Genomic DNA, 20,463 nt, shown 5'->3' on the forward strand with positions numbered 1-20,463 from the left:
GCAAGAGCTACTAGCTTGTATATAGGGCAGTGTCAAAGACTGAGAAAAGGTGGAAAACAGCTATGAGCTTTTGAGCCATAAAAAACCCAAGATTTTGGAGCACAAAAAGGGGTTCTGGAAGAGTTTTTCTTTAAAAAAATGGGTAAATAAAAAATCTATAATCTTGGGCCAATAGCGTTCTGATATGTAGAGAAAACTAATCTTCTATATTTGTATGACAATATATTGTACTATATTATACGGTGATAGTGCATAGTTTTATGTTAAAATGTGACTTTTTCAGAAGCATTGCCTTTTTTCATGGTGTAGTTTCTCGTTTCCACGAATCACTGTTTGTTTCATCATTATGCATATACAGCAGTGTGCCGAATCGGCGAAATTATTCTCTGCAAAAAGTTATGGCTGGTGTGTTTGTTAACTCATGACATATATCTCCCCTCCAATTAATCCCAGTATTTCTTAAACTTTTGGCACCCGTGGCCCTCCCCCCGACTTCATCATCATTTATCCGTGACTGCCCAGAATAGCCTGACGCAGGGGTTCTCGAACTTTTTCCACCTGAGGTGCCCTTTTCTCCCTATTCAATGCTTATCCGCGAGCTTCGCCTGCTCCCTAGAGCTGTTTAACAAAAAATATTTTCGAAAAACCTTAGTCAGGGTCACCGCTCCATGGTGCCCCTGACGAAGATTGGAGACACACGAGGGTGTCGTGATGCACAGTTTGAGAACTGTCTGGCCTAATGTAAAACAAACCCAACACAAAGAACTGAATGAGCACGCATCAATACATCAACGCGTTGAGACGTTCCTCAAAAAAAGGGTGGCGATGAGCCACAAGCACATACACTTTGAGAATCCGTTGAATATTTTATAAATAAAATAATAAAAATGCACTATGTGTATACTCATCACTTTTTAAAGCAGAATTCCGGGCGTTATTTGTTTCTTTATTTCCCATAACAACACATTGGTGGTCTACGCAGGGCCGTGTTACGACCATCAAAGGAACTTTTCTACATACCTGCCTAACAGTTCACTCTCGAAAATTTTAACTGGATCTCATCTTCATTCCCTTTTGCACTTGAAGCACCTGGACCGGGCCTCGAATTGTCTACGTATTATGAGGAAAGTTTAAAAGTAACTGAAGATACATACATATACTATTTCAGAAAAACAAAGTGTCCACGAAACGTTGAGTCTTAAAAGATAATCTAGTTTTTTAATTGGCACTTATCCGAGCGCTTACGACACTTTCTAATATGAACTATGGCGTCGTGAGGTTTGCCTACTTACCCGAAGGCCCTCTGGTCAAATTACGAGTGGAAAAATCCAAGAGTCCAGAGGGTTCTCAAACTGTGCGTCACCAACCTTTGTCGGGGGCACCGCGGAGCATCCCGAAGGTTTTTCAAAGAGAATCTTTGTTAAACTGCTCTAGGGAGCCGCGGACGAGCATTGATTAAAGTAACGGGGCACCACGGATGGAAAAAGTTTGAGAACCCCTGCGCTAGTCTGTACCATTCATTACTAGACATATTTCCATTCTTCTGATTTGTTATAAAACACATGGCATGAATTTATTTCACTAGAAATAAATATACATGTTATAATAATAAATAAATATACATAAATAAGCACAATGCCTTTTTAAGTTTTTTAACTTCGAGCGGGGAGAGAGAGAGAGAGCTCCCCTTTAAATAATATCTCCAAAGGAAGCTGGTAGATAATAAAACATAAAAAATATTTCAATCGATTCATACACCTGCCACTTTCACTTCGATTCGGAAGATGAGCAGTGGCATTACAAACACGCCTCAGAGATACTTAAATAGATTACGGACGCATACGACTATTTCTGGTGCACACTAATTCGTTTGAAGCAGTGGTTCCTAAACCTTTTTGGATTCAGGCCACCCTCTGTGCGTCTGCAATTTAGTAGTATGTGATAACCACTGAGATCGTGTGGACATCATGGTGGATTCAACCCGGTTTGAACCCCACTAGTGGCACAGTGGCGGTGACCGGAGAGAGTCTTTTTTTTTTTTTTTTTCAATTTCTAGGTACGAATGCTAACGCTTTCGTTTGGAAAGCCTTTCCGCAGAGAGCAGGCAGGCTTTGGTCATTTTCTGCACACGAGGGCTAATTAGACCGGGACCTACAATTTATTGCCGATTCCGAACAGCAGGCTTGTTTTTTATACTCATCAAAAGGTTAGCTCGCTAACCCCTCGATGAGGGACTCCCTGCGGTAGCAATTTTTTTGCTGCGGTCAAGTCGCCGTTTTTTTTGTTGCACCCCTGTGTCAGGAAAGTTTTCTGACAAGGACGAACCGGGTATCGAACTCACGACACTTCTAAATATCCTTTGGTACTTTAAGCGAGCATCTTATCGACCGGGCTACCGCGCCCCCCAGACAGGCTTGCACCGTGGTATTTGCTTAACACGAAACTTCAAGCATCTGCCTGTTTTACTTGTAATATGGAAGACAGATGGCAAAACTTCTCGAACTGAAACCATACATAACTATGACATCATATATACGTTACGGTCACGCATAATATAAGAAATAACTTTCCGGCATGCATTAATTTGTTAGAAATTCCATAAATCTGTCTTGCTATCTTCCATAATTCTTGTAAGTACATGCACGATTAAGTAGAAATAGTGTGCATGTGATATGTGCTTACGAAAAGAGTGTAACATGATAAAAGCGATTAAATGGAAGCATGAAGATTTCTCTGTACTTTCATATCTTGGAATAATTTTAGAGAGAAAGAAAATATATATTATTTATATTTATATTATTGACTATATTATTATACTTTATATTATTGACTATATTATTATACTTTATATTATTGACTATATTATTATACTTTATATTATTGACTATATTATTATACTTTATATTATTGACTATATTATTATACTTTATATTATTGACTATATTATTATACTTTATATTAATAATGATTATTATATCATACCTTTTTTTATTTTATTCTCCTATCATTTTTTATATTTTAATCTAAATTTTTTTTTTAAACTACCTGTTGGGGTAGGGTGACCATACGTCCCGTATTTCCCGGGACAGTCCAGATATGTTTTGTTTTCTTGTCCGTTCCGACTTTTTGGCAGGGACGGGCTTAAGTATTTTGCGGCCCGGTGAAAAAATAAAAATTGCTGCCCTTGTGAACAGGGGTTTTCCAATACCCCAGGGTGTCCATGGATACTCTGGTGCCCGAGAACGACTGTAAAACTCCTTCATAGTCATTAAAAAATTCCATTTGGCAATAAATATAGACAAAAGTGTCCGCTTTCCAGTAAAAATATTGCAAGTGCGCCTCCAGGCACTCGAAGATTTGGGGCTGTCAGGGCTGGAAAACCGATTATCTACCAAGGCCCTCAACCTTCTCTATCTTGGATTGAATTTTAAGCTATTGCTTTGCTAAGAAGTTGAAGTCAAAAAATGTAATCATTTTTATCCCCTTTTGCGGCCCCAAAAATTTAGCGGCCCGGTGCGGCCGCACCCTTCGCACCTGCGTAAGTCCGGCCCTGCTTTTTGGCAAATGTGCCCCGGTTTTTTACACGAAGCCTACTTGGATTTTTATTCTCTATTGAAGTCAAAGATTGAAATTATTTTTCAACTCATAAATTATATTATAATAATTATAAATAAGAACATTAATCTCTCATATTTGTTTTGATGAACGTTTTACTTCGTGGAATTCATTTTAATCCGCAGCAATTTACAGTAATGCTTAGGCTGACCATATTTCCTCGAGAGAAATACGGGACATTGAGATTCCAAATACGGGAAAATACGGGACATCGCCAATTATCGCCAAAAATGACGCCAAAGCCGAGCAAAGTTGCCAAATATTGTTAAAATTACGGTAAAATCACAATGGCGGGAAATGAAACGTTACTGCAAATTGCAGTGGATTAAAATGAATTTCACGAAAAAAACGTTCACCAAGACAAATGTGGGAGATAAATATTCTCATTTATAGTTGTAATTATCATAATATAGTTTATTAGTTGAAAAATAATTTCAATCTTTGACTTCAATAAAGAATAAAAATTCAAGTAAGCGTCGTGTAAAATACGGGAAAAACCGGGACACTTTTGCGAAAAAGTCGGGACGACCAAAAATACAGAAAATACCGGGACTGTCCCGGGAAATACGGGACGTATGGTCACCCTAGTAATGCTTCATTTCCCGCCATTTTGATTTTTTTAATGTAGTTTGTGCAATATTTGGCAACTTTATTCACTTTTGTGCAATAATTGGCGATGTCCCGTATTCGGAATAACAATTTCTCGTATTTCTCTCAAGAAAATATGGTCAGCCTAAGTATATTCATTATTAAATGTCGCCAGGAAATATAGTGGTGCCAAATGGCTCAAAAGTTGCGGTACCCTCGCGGTCCCGGGGCTAACGAGAAAGAGAGTTGGCCCGGTCTAAGGCAACTTGATAAGGGCCTATTCTAGTGGCTATAGCCCTTAGAGGATATATAAAGTTATATTATATTTATATTAAACTCTCTCTCTTGTATTTCTTCTCAATGCTATAGCCCCGTCGCGGTCCACTGTGACGTTTCCATGATGTCACAGTCGCTTTACCGGGTTCTAACCGGGGCTATAGCCACTAGAATAAGGGAATTATTCTATAAGGGAATTTATTGACTTTTATGTCGTAATCGCAAAAACTACTTTTTCTACTCCAGAGAAGTGTCCAAAAAAAAAATGAATAAAAAAGTTTTCAATCTCAAAAATCGAATATCTTTCGTTCCCTCTTTTTTTGCGCGGGAAATTCTGCTAGGTCTCAGACGAATTTTTTTTTTCCGCTGCTTGGCGTCATTAACGAACTAGTATTCATTGCAGCAACCCTAGAAGATCTCAGCCGGAGAACAAAATGGCTGCCGACGAGCCCGCTACCCCTATCTAGTCGCCTTAACCGGGGCTAAGGAGAAAGACGTCTTTCTCGTTAGCCCCGCGCTTGACTCTGATTGGCTGGTAAAGTGCAAAAGTATAAAATTTCTATTAAGCTCAGTGGCTCGCGAGCCATGGAGGAAAGAACAACTCCGGGGACGATGGAACAAAAAGTTTGGAAGACCATGTTCTAGAGAGCAAGAGCCATGGAGGAAAGAATTTTCAAGAGCCTTCTGCTTTAGAAGGTATTGGTACTGCTCGAGCGACTGAGCTATAAGTGGCTCGAGCACATCCTCGTTGCTCTTTGAAAAGAGCCGCTCTTCTAGGCGGTTCATGAGCGGACCGCCCATCTCTAATCAGTCGCACGTGTAGTATGTTGTGGGTGGGATCAAAGTCTCTTGAAAGATAATGCAGCTTTGGGGTGGGATAGATAATATGCGGATAGGTTCCGATGTATGAATGAAATACAAGATATACTCGTTAGCTCCAGTCTTATCAACAAATGATGGATATGAACGTAAAGAATGTTATTCGTGCCGCCGACTTCGCGGCTCGGAAGCATAGCAGTCAAAAAAGAAAAGATTTTTTAGGAACCCCGTACATAAATCATCCTATAGGTTTGTATGTTTAATGTCAAACTCATTTGCTTTGGTTTAGGACGAGGGTGCTCAACCTTTAGGACTGTACGGACCATTGCCAAAACTAAATGCTTTGTCAGCTAGGGCAAGAACACATTTTGACGCCCCCTTGTAATATTGGAGAGGTTAAAGGGTGAAATTTGCGCCCCTCTGGTCCGGTGCACCAGACCATAAAGCCTCAGTCCCACGAGAGTTTGCTAGGGGACTCTTTGCAAGATAATTGATGTTAATAAAAGTATAAAGATAATAAAAGTCTTTGTTGGAGGTAAACCACAGCCGGCGTGAAGGAATCCGTACTTGTTCGGTCATTTTCAAAGGAAGACGCTCGTTCCGCTGCCTTTGTATTGAAAGCCATAAAAATTGCTTCCCCGAGGCGACCGCGGATCCTGACAATGACTTTTATTATCTTCAACTTTAATTATCTTACCAAGGGTCCCCTAGCCAATACCTTTTAAAGCATAAGGCCTTAAGACGCCTTCACGTATTAAGGAGTTCTATAAGGCCTGACCCCGAGATTCGTGACGTTATCGAAACCCATCTTCCCTGTAAGATCGTTTTCCAGCACCACACACTAACGCTGATGTGTTATATTTGACCTATGTTGCTATATTTTTTTCTCAATGTTATATAAGACGCCAAATTGTTAGACTTGAGCACTCGAATAGACAAGTTTATACTTATAATTCATTATTTCCAAGTATAAATTAGGGCCAGAGTTTTAATAAAAACGTAATATTTGAGAAAATTACCGCTTTTGACCTCAAAACTTCCCCAAGAGCATTAATTTTTCAAAACTTCATTTCCGTCAAGGGCGTAGCCAGGGGGGGGGGGGACTTGGGGGTCTGGTCCCCCCCCCCCCGAAATGTGAGAAAATGACCGAAAAAAGGGAAAAGATGGCCAAATCCATTGTTCTGTCTCTTTGGTCCCCCCCCCCGAACGAAATTTCTGGCTACGCCCCTGATTTCCGTTGATTTTCACCAAAAAAATATCCATTGAATACCAAAAGAAAATTGAGACCAATTTAACTATATAATATCCTTTATTTTTCATCACACATACAATATATTTCAGTCATTTATAAAAAAAATATGTAAAAGGAACTTTTCATGAAATATAAATAACTTGAGACTAAGTTCTTGATGAGAATATTCTCCTGTTGTTTATAATATAGTTACATATAATATCCTTGAGAACATTCTCTGGAAGGACCACTTTCATACATTACTGGGGAATATTCATATAGAAAATAATTATTCTGAAGTTATTAATAGTGCTTGCTGAGAATATTCTTCAGTTACCAAAATCTTTCCAGAGAGTATCAAGAATATACGTAATAACATGTATTATAATAAATAATCTCGATAAATAACTTGAGAATAATTATTTTTGATAATACTCTAGTAATTTATAATAGTAGTCATTTGAGAGAATAGTCTCTCTTCCCGTCGAGATGGGAATGTTGAAGTTTGTAGACCACAAATATTAATGTTTGAAAGCAAGAAAATTAAACCAACACAGGGCTGAATTGCACAACTTTTAAAAGAACTGTGATACAGAATTTAAGTGTATGTGCATTGAAGAAGAAAACAGTTCTGTATCTTCTTAGAATGAAAGTGGTTGTATAAGAATAGCTGCTTTTATCATTCAACTTTGATTTAATTTCTTTTTTGCTGTGAACTTATTTCTGAAATTTATCTAATTTTAAAATAATTTAAGGTTTTAATCTAAAGGTTTCTGAAATCTTCATATAACCAAACTTTTAAAACCTCTCGTGATCTGAGAATATTCCAGAGCTAAAAGTTGTCATTGGGGGGTGATTATTCCAAAAATTGTTTTGTTGTAAATGTTTCAGGCAATGAAAACTGTATAAACAAAAAATATATATATATATATAATAATATATATATAATATCTCTTTCCGAAGATATATGTCCGCAACAGCCAGTTGTTAAAAACCTTCGTATGGTAGCGGAGAGTGACGTCATCCTTGAATAAGTCGCCATCTGGTGGCAACGTCAGCAGTTGTGAGCTTGGCCGTCTATGTACGGTCCCTTTCAGTGTACACGAGCTCCAAGGAAAGATTGAGAGATTCTGTGCCTCTGTAGTCTAGTGGTCTAGGGCATTCACCCGGAAAGTGAAAGGACGTGGGTTCGATTCCCCGCAGGGGCAGTTGAATTTTTCTCTTTCCGAAATATATCTTCGCAACAGCCAGTTGTTAAAAACCTTCGTATGGTAGCGGAAAGTGACGTCATCCTTGAATTAAAAAATTCCCTGAAGACAAAATCCTTGTTCATGGGACAGCTCTTGTGTTACAATTTTCTTAAAATCCCCCATTTTTCCGAGTTTTTTTAATATTTATATTGACATGAGAAAAAAAATCTGAAAATTTCTCATTTGATATCTGTTAACTAAGATCAGATGGGAGAAAAATCAATCCAAATGTGGATTTGGCTATTGGAATGTTAATGCCTTTGTTTCATCCAAGATTTCAATACATTCCTTGAGTTCAAATTTCGCTACATTCAATAAAAAAAATTACTTATTTTTATCATAAATTAGACTATTATGACACATCTATAAATTTGTTGCTCTCATCCCAGGGAATGAAAAAATTCATTAAAAAACAATTTGTTGGGAAATAAATTTTATTTCAACATAACACATTTCAAAAAAATAAGTGGAATTTCCACGCTTGGAAAATAGCTTGCTTTCATTGAATCACATTTATATCATGTTCTAATTACAACTATGTAGGCTACATCAAATTACAGAGAAACCTTGATGTGAAACAATACTCTTCGGATCAAAAGAAAAATGTCGTTGCAGAGAGATTGTTATAACGTGAGGCAGCAGTGTAACAATAACCGTATAAACATTTCCAAATGAGACTTGTGAAAATATTGTTGTAAAGAGATTTATCATTATATCCAAGTATCGTTGTGAGGTTTCACTGTATCTACAACATATTTGCTAGACCATAATGAGCAACATTAATATTGCAATATCATTGTACTAGAAAAAATAGGACATTTGCGCATTACATAATTCAATAGAATTACAAGTTTTATCTACATATACACAGTAGAACCTGCATAACTCAATAACCCAGATAAATTGGCATTTGTTATTCTCGTGGTCAGCACAATACTAAATTTAATAGGGGAGAAATCTATAACTGGCACAAGATGGGTAAACACTGCTTAAGTTGACTACAGTTATGTACATATACAGTTAGTCCTGCTTATATCACTTTCATTAACCTTCATTTTTTTAGCACTTCTAATTTCCTATTAATTTTACTTTCTTTTGATTTACATCTTTTTACCTTTGCTGACTGTAATAATTTTATCATTATGTAGTTTGCAGTAATTGTTTAAAAATATGTTGTATGCACACCAAATTATTTTTTCTACATTTAGTTCCATACTATGCTTCTCCTTACGAAATTCATTATCGGGAAGCATTTCATTTTCTGTTAATGCTGCCATTGTTAGAGATGCAGCAACCTGTTTTTGTTTGGTGGATTTTAGGAAATCATTTTCAAAATCTGTTATGAGTTTACTCACAATAATGAAATTGAATATTATTATTTTAACAACAAAGTTATCAGGCCAGGATAGTTTTCCTCGGTCCAAGTTTTTTATCAAATTTTAGTCACACTCTCTGTGAAGCAGAGCTCTTTATCTGTCAATAGTTCTGAAGAACACCAGTGACATTTTAATTTCTTCAGAATCTTGAAAACACAATATCCAGCAATATAAGTTAGTACTAGCAAATGAATTTTAATACTTGTATCATCCAATGGGAGAACAGAAACATGAAACATATGGCATTCATCATTTGAAAAAGCATTATCAATATTATAATCATCAAGAACAATTTCTCCAAACGTTCTGCTATTCATTTTTAGATTCAATAGTGATTGCACTCTAAGCTTGTTTTCTGATTCAAACAATTGTCTCTATAGCCCCGTTCATATGTGCAAGATTAGGGGTCACTTTGGTGATAATTACCAGCATGACAACTTTTTTCCCCTCGTAGGGAAGAAAAATGTGGGGGAAGCTCATCAAAAAAAGCCCATCTTTCTTGGGATGGATTGGAGGTCGACACCGACCTTCTCTCCCATAATCCTTTGCGCCGCGAAAACTACTTTAAGTTCCTTCGTCAGCCATCTTGAATCAATCATTTCTGTTCAACCCATATAACCAGTGATGACTTCCGGAAAGAAGAGGGGGGGATTACCGGCATGAAATAAACGTCATGTGAATGGTTTGTAGCGAAAATCCCTGTTACCGGGAACTTCCCGGGATGTTTTATAGCACATGTGAACGGGGCTAGTGAGATGTGGTATTGACTACCCGCCATTTGCCTATACAATCCAAATCCACCTTCTAAATTATCTGTTTCAAATTTCCCTGTTAAAATATACTTCAGATTCAATTCTGTGATACCGTACGAAGCTATTTCTAAAAGACTATACGTGCTTAATTTTAATGCTGTGAGAGTTTCTTTGGTCAACATTCCAGTGGTACATTTCATGTTTTCCCAGTTATCTAACCAATCCAAAAAATAACTCAAAAATTTGACCTTTTCATCAGACTGAAGACATGTTAATGGAGTTTGGTAATCATTATGTAAATGCCCCTTGTAGGAAAATTTGACATTAACAATAGACCACCATGTCACAAATATTTTTATGATATCTGCAGTACCTTTATAGTGCTGTAAGTTAAGATTTTGACCTATTTCACATATAGCTTGAATGATATGCTCATTGAACACTTGTACCACCAAGCTCACACATTCTGCTTTTCAAAGTTATTTGGATTGAGACTTTTGAACGATAGAGAATAACTATACTTTACTAAATTGTCAACTTCAGAAGCATGCAACCTTCTCAAGGTTGACCATGAAGCTGTAGAAAATGTTTTGTCATCCGTGGATTCGCCAGTTTCAAAAAACTTGAATTTTGGATAAAACATGTTCCACTATTTTTCTGATTTACCCAATTATTGCGGACACGCTTAAATATATGTACTGTGTCAATCATATAAAATACTGGTTTGTTAGGTTGTAGTGGATTTTTATATACAATTTTGCAATTTTGATGGAGAGACAAACATGGAAGCAGCTTCCCAATTGATAGAATTATTATCTGTGATTATACATATTACATGAAAGCCCACTTTTTCTAATTCTATGATAACATTTTTTGTGTATGCATGCAAGATTTCAGCATCTATGTTCTTAACTGGTACCATATCTTTATAAGGGGACGGGATACTACTGATCATAAAAATATGGGCACTAGAAACAAAACCAGATGTTTGTGCTCGACCAATAATCCAATCCTTCCTCCTGAATAATCCACACATTGCTTTAAGTGAATTTCGTCTATCATCAAAACAACATTTTTGCCAGAATTTTTCAAAGTACCTGATTTTTGTTTTACATATGAACAAAATTTAGAATTTCGTTGCTCATGTTGAGGCTTCACATTATAAGAAAAACATACTCTTCTGATTGTGGATGGGTGAGGCATGATAAAAAATTGGGAATTACGAGTAAATTTATATGCTTGAGGTGAAATAGTAAAAAGAAGAGAGGCAAACACCATTATGTCTTGAGGAATATCGTTTAGAGTTAGAAGCAGCTATAAGCAATGACAATTGCTCTTTCATAAAAGATATACACCTTTCATTGAATGTGTGAAATGCACCAGAACTTAAAATTGATATTACTAGATCAACTGCATCAAAAACATGATCAGGTGAATCAAGATGTTTCATGAAACTCAATATTATTTACTTCATCAGTATTCGAAACCTTTAGCGGAAACTGCCAGTTGCCAAGTTTTTCCAGTTTGATGTTATTACAGTACAAAGTGATGTTGAGATCATTAAAACTTACTATAAAACTCTGAATTGTTGGAGCAGGTACATCGACAATGTGGCACAATAGAATTTCATTGTATACTGGCGTCATCAACAGAGATAGTGTCCAGAAATTTAATTTTGCTTGCAAATTCTGAGAGAGATGTAAATTGTTTGAGTTTTTCCAGTTCATCCTTCTGTCGAAGGCTTTCTTCAAGGGCAGCAAAGAAGTGTGCTTTCTCTAGCTATTGTCTCTTTGACTCTGGACTGACCCTTCTTGATGACGAAGGCTTTGATAAATAGGATGGCTGATTTGGAAACTGTGATGGTATAACTCCGGCCCTCAAATGGGGTCTTTCCAGCTTGACTTATGGAGACATTTTTTTTCTCATCAAAAGCCTCTGCATAGAACTGGAAGTCTTGCTCAAGAAAATGCCTTTCACAAACCTACAATACAAGATAAATTAGAAAAACTGTAGAAGCAATCTCTCGTAAATAATATTAGGTAAATTGAAATGTCATGCACTTGCATGTCAATGCAATGAGATTTGTTGATAGTTTTCGAAAACTTTCTCGTCCACAAACTTTTGCACACTTTGGATACATCACACTCTTTGTCTTCCAAAATAAACTGTAATCATGTTTCTTCTATCAAAGTTACCACAAAATCTATTCATGCTAATGCCGCCACTACTTATATGAAGAAAAACCACACACACACTGAGAATTTTTTTACCACTAAGTCACAAATCAATGAGTCCTTGAATATTATGTCAACTAATCTCGTCAGTTTTCTTGGGTTAGTTGCTAATTAATTTCAAATATTACTCACAGAACACATTAAATGTATAATACGGACTACAAAATAAATTCAAGTGAATTTTTGCCTCATTAGTTCTCTAATCGGTGGCTTTTCTTAACTTGCTGTGTGTTGAGCGTTTGAAGTGGCAGGCATCTCAAAACATTAAAATGGTAAATTAAAGTATGGAAACATGATGGCAATGTTAAAAACTGATTATATTATTGAACATTGAGGATATTCACATGAATCCGTATGGTATTGGGTTCGAGAAAAAATAATTTAATGAAAATTCATACTTCACAATCTTTAAACGCATTTTTCTCAAATCAATTTTTGTTGCTGTGAGCACGATATCTCATGAACTATGTTTCCTATTTCCTAACCAGGAATTTTTAATTACATGCTGCATTTATTGCCTTTCGCATGTCCTGTGTTGCCTTAAAAGTGTAACATGCTTGATTAATAAATCATCAGTGGCTCATGACTCAGCCAACACACAAAACTGTCTAATCATTGTAATATCATGTGTGAAAAAATTATTAACCACTGAATAGCAACTCTTTTCTTGGCAGGAAAACTTGAAAATTTCAGAATTAGAATAACTATACTGTGTATATAATTATTTGGTGCGATATTATAAAAATATTTGATGGTATATTTAGGAAATAATAGTTCAAGCACACACAAAATAATGAATTGGAGAATCTTACCTTGCTATATTTTGTTGCCGTAAAATCTTTTCTGTTGATAGCTTTCGTCCATTTTGCTCTCAAATCATTGTTGTAATGGAAACTATAAACTTTAACTGAGGGCCCATTTTTATAATTTCCATTATACACCGTGGAACGCAGCATGGGGTCGGCATCCTTAATTTAAAATTATCATTAAACTATAAAAATGATTTGAATGATCTTTTTAAATGAAATTAAATCAAGACACGTGGCCACGAGCATCACCATTGCATGCCGATTTCAAGTGTACAAGAACTGAATCTGTACACTGGACAATAGTGGATCTTCTGTTGCTGACGTCACGAATGATAGCGAAAGAGGTGTGCAGGCCATCTTAGTTTTCGAGGGTTACGACCAGACCTGCCTACTTCAGACTAGGTACTTCCCACTTTTGTTTGAAAACTTGTTGTGGCCCACTTAATTATCTGGAACAATGCCGCAGTAAGTGATCTGTAAATATGCTGCTTATCTTTTATCTATATCCTAAGTGATCTGGAGTTGTGCTGCTTGTTACTTAAATTATCTGTAAATTTGCCACTGGTCGCTTAAGTATTCTGATACTGTGCCGCGGTGATTTTAAATATGCTGTGAATCACTTAAGTGCTTCGAATATGCTATGGCTAACTTGAAAGATCTGAAAATGTGCAGCGAGCTGCTTAACCATTTAAAAAGGCCAATGTTCCATAAATGGAACAGTTTTTATGTACACAAATATCAGATAAAAATTGATTCAAACGTTTGTTTTTTTATTGTATATAGAAAAAGAGTTCAAAGTATTTTTTGAAATAAACTTGGAAACTTCAATCGAAATGGGGGAAAAAAATGCCTAAAAAATGTCAAATTTCAAAATTCAGTCATAAAAAACTTTTGATGAACAAAAACATCAATGAAACAAAAAAAACAAACGTTGACCCAGAAGAAGACTATTGATATATTAAAATGATATTTTTTTATATTGTGCTACGAAAGAAATTCTTCGATTATTAATCAAACGTATAGCTAGTTGACAGATCTTTTACTAGTTGATGAACAAAATGTTATTATGAACAAAAACATCAATGAAACAAAAAAAACAAACGTTGACCCCGAAGAAGACTATTGATATATTAAAATGATATTTTTTTATATTGTGCTACGAAAGAAATTCTTCGATTATTAATCAAACGTATAGCTAGTTGACAGATCTTTTACTAGTTTCAAAGAAAACTCAAAACAACCTTCCAATGAAAATCAGTGTTGGCGAAATTTCAAAAAATGGTAACCACGCATCTTTCTCAAAGTTCATCTGAGATATTGCCATTGCCAATAGTCATTCTTTCATAAGTAACTGTAGTTGGAAAATAATCCTTTCTCCGACCAGAACCCCGCGCAGCAGCCGTCAACAAGTTCGTCACTGTGTCCCGCTCACGGAATAAAAGAGTGAAATGCCTATCCCCCACTTCGGCCGGCTCTGGTAGTCTGCATGACCGGCTGGATATGGTAGGGAAAGAGTTAAAGGGCTATGCACAGGAATATGGTGGTAATTTGTATATAACTAACAATTTGAACCATCGCCTACAATTATTAATGTCCCTTTTGGGAATTTTCTTATTAAGCTTTTTAAAAACAAAATTCATCCCTTTTTGATTGTGTGTGATCAAGTGTGAAATTTTTGTTTCTGAAAATATGTATATTTTTAGGTGTTGCTAACATTTTAGTTGAGGAAGGTGGTATTACTGATCCAGATGTTATCCAAGTGAGTTTTAGTTTTAAACTAGTTTATTTTGAACTACACTGATGTTTTTTTTTGGAATTTATCAGTGTGGCTACCAATGTGGAAAAAAAATCAAGTCCCAGAGAAATTTAAAAAAAATATATTTTTAACCATTTCTTTGAAAAAATTTGTTTTAATCCTTTGTAAAAAAACAGGCTGAATTTCTAAGGATTTCCATTTGCAGCTTGTACCAGAGACATCACTTTATTTTGACATGTTTGGAAATTCACTTAGATAATGATAGAGCACTAGACAAATTCTAAACACAAGCGTTAACTGTACAGTGCATGAGAAATGAAGTGAAGAAAAATTTCTTTTTATCAAAGCTGACTTTCTGACTAATTACATTCATTAAAACATGCAGGTGCTATCATTGTTTCCACTTTCCCTGAAGTCCAAAAATTGCAGTTGATACCAACAATATATATCAGGGAAAAGAAAGTGGTATAAAAAAGAAAGAAAATAGCCAATGCAATAGAAAAACTGAAGCAGAATGTTAAAGAAAAAACAGGTATGAAACCAGTGGAGAGATTTTCAGATTCCTAATTACGGGATCATCATTGATTCTTTTCATTCCAAACCAAATCGGTACAGTAAATAATAAACATTGCTTAAATCATAATAAATTTAATATATTTTATTTTTCAATTATATTTAACGATATTATAAAGTATAGTTTTTAAAATATATATATTAAGTCTGCTTTGACTCACGTTAAGTAAATTTGTAATATTTTTTGGAAGATCAAACACTTTTATGAATTTATGAATAGTCCTGGTTATGAAAGTCCCTGGTTGAGAAAAACATTCTCGACGGAAGTGTCTGGATTATAGGGGTTGTACTGTATCATAGATTAGCATGCAACAGGACATGGAGAAACGTCATTATATGTGAAAATTTGTTCCGTGTTCATTATGAACGAGTCAGACTGTATAACACTTAGATATACAGTGAAACTCCTTTTATTCACGATAAAGGAGGTTTAGTACAGTCAACCCTTGGTTTGTTAACAATTCAGTTTATGAACAATAAAAAAATGATTAGGTTTTACAAACTAGTCTTGGTTTATGAATATGCAAGCTGGCAAAAAACAGGCCTTACAAACATGCAAAACAGACACAATCTTGATGGAAGTATATTTCAGTTCTTCATAAGTCTGTGGCATGCCAATTCTTTTTAAATTTATTTCGAAGAGTTGGCTGGAGAACTAGATTTCATCACAGTAAAGTTTCCATCCCCTAAATAAGACTTTTTTATTGATCCCATGGATTGGCGTCATTTCAAGCATTAAGAAGTTTAGTCTACACCAAAGAATTTTTTAAAAGATATTTAAGAATAATTTTTGTAATAGAACTATTACTCAACTTCTGAAAACTTTATTTTAATACACCACATTTTATATTTACATAGTTCTCATAGCTTGGCGGCAAGTGATTTACCGCACCGAGAATTTGGGTTGGAGGATATTGTGGCCAGATTGTATTACAGGCAAAGATTTTGAAGGCTTTGACATTGAGACCATCATTGGTATTGAGATTAATCCATCCTTTCCTCCTTTATATTTATGGCTATTTTTTTAGCGTTGGTTTAATGGTTTTGTCATTCACAGGAGCTGTTTTCAGTCCATCAGGGCCCCAGGAAAAGATTAATTCATTTTGCATTGATTCCTGAGGAACAATTTTTTTTTTTGGTTTCCAACAATTTCTTCTACTAATTAATGCAGTGGTTCTTAACCTTGGGAAACCCACAGCCCAGTTGATTCCTTTTTTGTGAGTGGAAGGCTATGTCATACACACAGCTAATAAGAAAAAATGAGACACGGAATCGCTCATGACCTGGTACGACTAATGTCGGGGCCCAGCGGTTGAGAAACACTGTACTAATGGACTTGAGGAAAAAATTAAGTTCATAAACCAAAGGGGTTGACTTTATAAGATTTTAAAAATTAGCTCACAAGAAATTATTAGCACCATTGCTCAAGTGTTTGACTCACATTAACTCTCTTAGCTAAAATGTATCTTTGAAAATCTACATTTAAAAATTTATTTGTTCCAAATATGGGAGGTTCTGCTGTATTTGCATTTCTATAAAATGTGTAAAATTTAAATCTTTTAACTTTTACACACAAAAATCGTACATTTGATACACATAAAAATACCTATGAAAAGTTATATTGTACAATTTTCTTTTAAGTTTTAAGCAAAAATATGCTTTTACTTTGTAGGTTCCATAAAAGAAATATTAGGTAAATTTCTGATGAATTTCACTGATTTCACCCTCATTTTATAAAAGTTTTTTCGACAAAAACTTTTATAAAATCAGAAAAAGTGTTTTCATAGCCTTTAAGCTTTTATAAGCATAAAGCTTACATGCTCAATCCATGGCTCATGGACCACATTTGATGGGCAAACTCAAACCTAAAATGATAAAATTATGAGTTAGGGAATGACGCATTTAGCCTGAAACAGTCTTTTGTTAGTTCTTTTTACTAAACTAAGTGCTTGTTCCAACTAGTGTTTCCTGATTGGAACTTTCTATAGTTGTTTATATTATGAAGACCAAGAGGCAACTGATAAAAACTACATATAAGTCCAACAGAGATTGGCCCAGGGTTGGCAGTTTTTTGACGGTTTAAACTGTCACATCAAAAATCCTCCGTCAAAAACCTCAATGTTGCTTTTCAATATAAAAATTACCATTGGAAATGCACACGTTAATTGCATGTAATGTTTAAAGTGACTATGTTATACAAAGAATAAATATTTAATATGATTCTAAAATAATTTCCTACTCTCCACAAAATTATTTTGAACAAAAAATATATACAGGGTGATTATAAAAAAACTATCCCGACATATGGGCTCCTAACTATCATACCATTCACAGAAACTGAATGAAATTTTGGCATAAGGTATTTTGAGGTATGCGCTCAAGAATGATATGGAAAACAACAGTGTCACTCTAACAGTTACGGTTACAGTGAGAAAATTTCGAAAATATCAAATGGCAACACCAAGTTTTTTGTATTGGAATGTGATCTCCATTGTGAAAAACCCTAAATAGCGTTCGAACGGCAACTGTAGCATAAAAATCACCGGCGGTAGATAGGCTAAAAGTGAGGACAACCAATAAGGACAGAGAAGCAGCATAAAATAAAGCATTTTATTGTGTTTCACAAATTTTCCACATGACCTTGTGGAGGACTAATCAGGCTGGGATCTCAGCTGAAGAAACAGTGTGACGAATGAAACGAACATTAATGCTCTGGTACACGGCAAAGTCCTTTTTACTTTTTCCTTGCCTAGCTCCGGGGATTTTCGTGCTACAGGTGCCATTCTAACGCTATTTAGTGTTTTTCTGTATGGAGATCGCATTCCAATACAAAAAACTTGGTGTTGCCATTTGATATTTTCGAAATTTTCTCACTGTAACCGTAACTGTTAGTGACACTGTTGTTTTCCATATCATTCTTGAGCGCATACCTCAAAATACCTTATGCCAAAATTTCATTCAGTTTCTGTGAATGGTACGATAGTTAGGGGCCCATATGTCGGGATAGTTTTTTTATAATCACCCCATATATGGTTTTTTCTTATAAAATATACAATTTGAATAAAGCATAGCATAAACACTGAAGGAAAAACTATTGAATGATTTGACATTCCAAAATTTCTTCAACTGCTTATATGTATGCTTTGATATAAGGTATCTGCTGTACTCTTTTTACAACAGGTAAGTGCTTAAAAAGTTTATTACATCATATATGTAATGATGATTTCTGTTATTAAATTATCTACATAATCATTGAGATACTCTTATTGTGCATAACATTGAAATATATCTAGTGATCAAAATAATAAATTCTACAACTAAAATATCATTTAATTTGGTAACGCTAGCTTGTACATGAAGCTTAAGAAACTCCTGTAACTTATCCTTAGTCAAACCTAGTTATTCTTACTTCTGCACTATGATATGGTGTATTTAATAGCATTTATAATGCAATGGTTTTCCAGTTGAAGCTGTATTTAATTTTAAATGTGCAAAAACAATGTTTTGGGTATCAAGTCCTATCAGCTATTCTTTGGTTGAAAATACTCTTTAAAACCCTGTGAATTAATACACACTAAGCTCTAAGAAATTTTTAGATGAAAATAAATGTGTTTAATTAGTGTATTAACAGATTCTGTGAGAGAATTTTTACATGGAATAAAATTTTGGACAGATCAGAAAATTTAAAGTATCAAAATAGATTCTCAGTTATTATAATTCCGAATATAAAATCCTTTAACCTACATAAAAGTGTTTTTTTATTTAGCATATCTATCAGGTAAAAACTATTTGACAACATTGACAATAAGTTTTTTTACTGTTTTAACACTGAAGTTTCTGAAGCATGGGCGGAGATACGGGGGAAGGGAGCGTCAAAGGTGGAGTCGACTGTTCTAATGTATTTATGAATTGACATCGTGTCCCCCCAGACTTCCAAGTCTATCTCCGCCTATGTTCTGAAGTCTAAAACCTAACTCTGTGATGCCCCTATCATACATATTTCGAATAAGCAGCTCTATTCCACTTAGCAAATTGAACACAGGTAATCAGTAGCTTAGATAAAATGAACCACAAAACTATATTTTCTAGACTTTCTGTTGAAAAATTCAAAATTGCAAATTATAATTAATATTTTGTTTTAATTATTGTAATAAATTAATGTTTAAAAATAAAACATTGTAATATACAAAAAAGTAAGTTTTTCATCATGTTATATTCCTATTGTGTTCAAAACATTTATATTTAAAATCTTGTTTAAACAATTGAGAATATTTCATTGTTGTCTACAGCTCATTACACAATCATTACAATGATCCACGATAGTTTATTAATTTTAAATTAATTTGGTTTGATTGAAAGCATCATTTTAATGATGATGAAAAAACTTTTTGTTGATTTTAACTATTTTTTTATGAAAATTTATTTTTTCAGGCTGCTCTACTACATGATACAGTTGAAGACACTGATACATCTCTGAGTGAAATCGAAGAACAATTTGGTAGCACAGTAAGAGGAATTGTTGCTGAAGTTACAGATGATAAGAGTCTTCCATACGAAGAGAGAAAAGCTCTTCAGATAAAGAAAGCTGCTGATTGTTCGTATCAAGCAAAATTAGTTAAATTGGCAGATAAACTGTATAATTTAAGAGACCTGGAAATTTCTACACCTGTAGGATGGGATGAACAACGTGTTTCCAACTACTTTTTATGGGCTTCCAAAGTGATTTCTCAATTAAAAAATACAAATTCCATCCTAGAGAAAAAGTTGGAAGAACTTTTTGCAAATAGAGGCATATCGTTTTGAAAAAATAAAAGTACCATTTGACAGAACAGAATATTTATTTTCATGGTTTGATACCATTTGAAAAGCAATCATGTGGCAAAACTTCAAAACCATTTACAATTCACATTCATAAACTTCACATATTAGATAGACTATATACAGTAGATAAAAATGATTAATAAACAAAGAGTACAAATCACATGCACATGTTCCAACTCTACCAAGTACATGGCCATCGACGCATATTACGCAAATCAAGACCCTCACAATTCAAATAAACTTCTATATCTTACAACATCTGACAAAAATAAAAAACATTTTTCATAGTTAAGTTTCGTAGAACTTAAGAAATTCTGTCATTGTTTGTGATTGGGCATTTAAATCAAAATATTTTAATCTGTA

At 34.8% G+C, this 20,463-nt stretch overlaps 1 protein-coding gene and 1 non-coding gene across 2 annotated transcripts; both read left to right on the forward strand.

Annotated features, from left to right (window-relative positions):
* The first annotated feature begins 5,282 nt into the window (after positions 1-5,282).
* On the forward strand, positions 5,283-20,113 carry LOC149079907 (guanosine-3',5'-bis(diphosphate) 3'-pyrophosphohydrolase MESH1-like). Its single transcript, XM_089238688.1, has 3 exons — positions 5,283-5,547; positions 14,654-14,709; positions 19,711-20,113. The coding sequence occupies exons 1-3, from the start codon at positions 5,433-5,435 to the stop codon at positions 20,080-20,082; spliced, it is 543 nt and encodes a 180-aa protein (XP_089094814.1). The 5' UTR covers positions 5,283-5,432; the 3' UTR covers positions 20,083-20,113.
* On the forward strand, positions 7,664-7,737 carry TRNAS-GGA (transfer RNA serine (anticodon GGA)). Its single transcript has one exon. It is a non-coding gene; the product is annotated as a tRNA-Ser (tRNA).
* Positions 20,114-20,463: the final 350 nt, after the last annotated feature.

The sequence above is a fragment of the Pholcus phalangioides genome, unplaced genomic scaffold, assembly GCF_987345545.1.
Source record: "Pholcus phalangioides strain wild (caught in Gottingen) unplaced genomic scaffold, Ppha-v1.0 ptg000011l_1, whole genome shotgun sequence".
In the NCBI taxonomy this organism is placed as follows: Eukaryota; Metazoa; Arthropoda; class Arachnida; order Araneae; family Pholcidae; genus Pholcus; species Pholcus phalangioides.